We start from the raw sequence: 4,794 nt of genomic DNA, 5'->3' as shown, positions 1-4,794 counted from the left end.
AGAGGCTATGGTTTTTCCAGTGGTCATGTATGGATGTGAGAGTTGGACTATAAAGAAAGCTGAACACTGAAGAATTGATGCTTTTGAATTATGGTATTGGAGAAGACTCTTGAGAGTCCCTTGGACTGCAGGGAGATCCAACTAGTCCATCCTAAAGGAAATCAGTTCTCAATATTCATGGAAAGACTGATGTTGAATCTGAAACTCCAATACTTTGGCCACCTGATGCAAAGAGCTGACTCATTTGAAAAGACCCTGATACTGGGAAAGATTGGGGGCAGGAGGAGAAGGGGACGACAGAGGATGAGATGGTTGGATGGCATCACCAACACAATGGACATGAATTTGGGTGGACTCCAGGAGTTGGTGATGGACAGGGAGGCCTGGCGTGCTGTGGTTCAAGACTGAGCAATTGAACTGAACTATCATGTTCAGAGGATGACCAAGGACTCAGCAAGTTTATCTGCCTGTTGACCTCCTCTTTGTGAAAGGATGCTAGCCCCAAGCCCGGTCTCTCCAACACAGAGGAACAGGCTCACTGCTCTTAGTAAGAACAGATTCTTCCCTCTACATATACTCTGAAGATGGTTGTGGACCTGATTGAGCCTGGGTGATTGAGACTAGAGAGAGAAAGGGCCATCGTGAGTTGGTAGCACTTGTAATTCATTGGCTAAGCACCCAGACTCTGATACCAGACTGTCTGGTGCCAGTCAGTCAATGCCAAGTTTCCCACTTACCAGTGGTATGGCCTTGGGTGATTTCTTAACCTGTCTGTACCCGTGTTCATATTTGAACAATGAGAGTATTCAATTCAGTTCAGTTCAGTTCAGTCGCTCAGTCGTGTCTGACTCTTCGCGACCCCATGAATAGCAGCACACCAAGCCTCCCTGTCCATCACCAGCTCCCGGATTTCACCCAAACTCATGTGCATCGAGATGGTGATGCCATCCAGCCATCTCATCCTCTGTCGTCCCCTTCTCCTCCTGCCCCCAATCCCTCCCAGCATCAGGGTCTTTTCCAATGAGTCATCTCTTCGCATGAGGTGGCCAAAGTATTGGAGTTTCAGCCTCAGCATCAGTCCTTCCAATGAGAGTATTAACAGTACCCAAGTGAAAGGGTTGTCATGAAGAGAAATTACAATGTATATAAAGTGCTTATGATAATGCCTGACATATAGAAAGCACATAATATATGTCCACTATTATTCTTTTCTACAATAAACCATTCTCCTGCATACAGCAGCAGGGAATAAGGATTTCTGAGGTTTCTGAGCACTTTGATATTGCCAGTGCCATTGCAGTAAGTTAAGATGGCACTATGTCAGTATTTTCTAGAGACATGAGTCTCTTGAAATCCATCCCTCATTCTGAAGGTCAAGCTGAACTCTCCCCTAGCCACAGGAGATCGAAGACAGAAGGTGAAGGGACTTAAGCTGTAAGGTTAGGACTTAAGCAGACAGGAAAAGACACGAGGATCCTTCCCAAGCTAAGGAAACAGCCTGAGCAAAGGTGAAAAATTATGAGAAGAACAACTGGAGAGAATGGAGATAGGAGTTAGAACAAACGGGAACGGCACCCTTCAATGCCCATTTACCTGTGCAACACCACGAAAACTCAGGAACATTTAAGAGATGAAATATTCTGCAGCCATGAAAAATTATCTTTATGAAAAATACACAGCAATGTGGGAGAAAGTTTATGATAATACAATTTAAAAACAAAACCTTAGTTTGAATATTTTTTCTAAACAACTGGAGAATGTCTTTTGTAGAAAAGTATTAATAACTGAAACATTTATAAATTCTTGTTTATAACTTTTAGCTTAGGTGAAACACATCATGTATGAAAGCTCAGCCTGGTTTCCCATTATCACCCACCAGTATTATATGTTTACTTTTCTGCTTATGTAGAAGTGAATCAAAGACAAGTTCACTGGCTTTCAAATATAAACTCAAATTTGGCGTGACTGGCTCATGATTAAAAAAAGAATAAAAGGGATGGAGAGAGGGATTCATAGCGGTCAGATTGTTATGATCTCTAAATTCCAGGTTGGGATGTTGGAATTCGAGTATTTTATAAGTGGGAAGCCACTTAAAAGTTTATGAGCAGAATTATTTCAGGAAACTTGATTTGGCAGGGGAAACAGGAAGGACATGAGTGGGATGAGTCTGGGCTGAGGACCCAGAGGCCCAGACCTGCCTTAGCCTCCCTGGTTCAATCCCTATAGCCATCAACCCTCTCCCCAACTCCAACCACCACCAGTGATGACCTTAGCAATACAAATCTTTGTTTTTCAGTCAAATGGAAAAAAATAATAATTTGGTGCTAACAAGAACTATTGGCTGTCTTCCTCAGTCATGTAAAACAGGTGTCAGCAAACTTTTTCTAGAAAGGCCCAGAGAATCAGTATTTTAGGCTTGAAGGGCCATATGGCCTCTGTCACAACTATGCAACTCGGCCATTGTAGGGAGTAAGCAGCCTTGGGCCGCACATAAAGGATTGGGTGTGGCTGTGTTCCCATAAAACTCGATTTGCTACAAGAGGTTGGGAGCCGATTTGACTCACCAGGCATAGTTTATCAACCTCTGATCTAAAAGAGCATTGTGTTATTTTTCCTAGAGAATAATTCTGTGATTCTTCGGTGCCTCTAAAGCCTCCTGACCCTCCCTCTCAGACACTTGCCGTCACGCACACGGCCATCCCCACCTTATCTATAAGAAGAATGCCAGTGAGAACATGCAGGAAGGCAGCACTAATAATCTCTGGAGCAGTGAAGAAAAGCAGCATGTTAAAGTGAAGGGGCTTTAGATTTCTCTCAATTTGAGCCCTTACTCTGCCAACTGTGTGACTTTGTACGCAGCATACAACGTCTCTGAGCCTCCATTGTCTGGAGGGCAGAATGGAGATAACAGGTACAACCTCATGCAACAGGGTTTGCATGAGGATTAAATGTTTGTAAAGCACTAACAATTGCCATGGAACTGGCACTCAATAAATAGTTACTAACCCACACTGGCTCTATAAATAGCAGTCAAACAGAGCCAGCCTGCATGACAAGAATCCACTGTGGACCCAGCCTTCAGGTCAGTACTGGCGCGGAAGTGAGAGACAGTGGGGATCTCTTAACAAACACAAGCCTAGATAAGAGGGCAACACTAAATTTGAAGATGCTGCTGCAACACGTTTGTATCAAATGCTTCTGATGAATCATTTATTAGGCAGCTGCACTGTACCAAGTCCTCTTGGCTACTGGTGGCTGGGATCATGGTCACAGGCTTCCATTGAAGTAATAAGATCCTGCTCTTCATCCATAGACTCTCAACAGCTGGTGAGTGGGAGAACCTCGTGTAAACAGCCTCCTCTGAGTCCATTCTTCTGGGCTCCTGGGACCAGTCACCTTCGCCTCAGCTGAAAAATAAACACATCAAGATAATGAATGCATCTCTCCTAGGGGAACACGACACAATGAAAAGCAATCAATAACAAGAAATAGTGTGGGATCCTCTTTAGAGAAGACACTGTGAAATGTAAGAAGGCTAAACATGCACACACACACAGACACAGAGAGAGAGAGAGAGACATACATTTAGTTTAACAGACGCACATTTATATTAACTATTAAGAAAGAGATATGAGAGCCTGGGTGCAAATCCTGATTTTGCCCCCTTACGAGCTGTTTGTTTCTGGGTAAATTATTCAACTTCTGTGCCTGCATTTCCCCATGTATAAAATGGAGACAATCATGGCATGTCCCTTTAGGGTTGTTGTGAGGATTAAATGCGTTAGAACAGTGCCTGACAATAACGAATGCTCGGTTAGTGTTTGCCATTATTGCTTTCAGTAGTATTCTCTCACAAAGACGTTTTCAGAATAGCTTAACAACTGAGTCAAACCCATAAAGAATGAAATTCAAAACTAATCTGAAAAATCTGATTCTGTGATACTCTAAAAGACCCAAACCTGAAATTCAAATAAAACTTTGAATTTTTCACTCCCATGACGCAGCGATGGGAAAGGTCAGACTAGGATGATGGTTGTTCCCGTCATTCAGTTCAACTCAACAAACAGTGACTGAGTGAACATACCAAAGTTGACAGCTACACTGTGGTTTGTAAAAGAATGTCCTAATTCTTAGGAAATATAAAATGAAATAGGACTAAAGTCTGTATGCAAATTATCCTCAAGTAGTAAAAATGTTAAATGTGCATACATTTATGTATATTCATATATACCTAGAGAGAGAAATATTTAACAGTAGATGTAACAAGAGTCTATCAGTGTACTCTTTTTATTCTTGCAAGTTTTCTATAAGTTTGAATCCTTTCCTGATGAAAAGTTTTAAAAAATCCATTCAGTTCAGTTCAGTTGCTCAGTCGTGTCCTACTCTTTGCGACTCCATGAATCGCAGCACACCAGGCCTCCCTGTTCATCACCAACTCCCGGAGTTGACTCAGACTCACGTCCATTGAGTCAGTGATGCTATCCACCATCTCATCCTCTGTCGTCCCCTTCTCCTCCTGCCCCCAATCCCTCCCAGCATCAGAGTCTTTTCCAATGAGTCAACTCTTCGCATGAGGTGGCCAAAGTCTGGAGTTTCAGCTTTAGCATCATTCCTTCCAAAAGAAATCCCAAGGGCTGATCTCCTTCAGAATGGACTGGTTGGATCTCCTTGCAGTCCAAGGGACTCTCAAGAGTCTTCTCCAACACCACAGTTTCAAAAGCATCAAATTCTTTAGGTGCTCAGCCTTCTTCACAGTCCAACTCTCGCATCCATACATGACCACAGGAAAAAACT

General features: G+C 42.8%; 1 protein-coding gene across 1 annotated transcript in view; it reads right to left on the bottom strand.

Annotated features, from left to right (window-relative positions):
* Positions 1-1,638: 1,638 nt before the first annotated feature.
* SLC44A1 (solute carrier family 44 (choline transporter), member 1) overlaps positions 1,639-4,794 on the bottom strand; it is a 231,977-nt gene continuing 228,821 nt past the window's right edge. The window contains exon 16 of the mRNA XM_010843534.1: positions 1,639-3,407. Coding sequence (XP_010841836.1) covers positions 3,393-3,407 — 15 coding nt within the window. The 3' untranslated portion in view covers positions 1,639-3,392. The remainder of the gene's footprint in view (positions 3,408-4,794) is intronic.

This window comes from Bison bison, unplaced genomic scaffold (genome assembly GCF_000754665.1).
Source record: "Bison bison bison isolate TAMUID 2011002044 unplaced genomic scaffold, Bison_UMD1.0 scf7180017864183, whole genome shotgun sequence".
Taxonomy (NCBI): domain Eukaryota; kingdom Metazoa; phylum Chordata; class Mammalia; order Artiodactyla; family Bovidae; genus Bison; species Bison bison.
The sequence above is the reverse complement of the archived record's forward strand: the minus strand, read 5'-3'. Positions and strand labels throughout refer to the sequence as shown.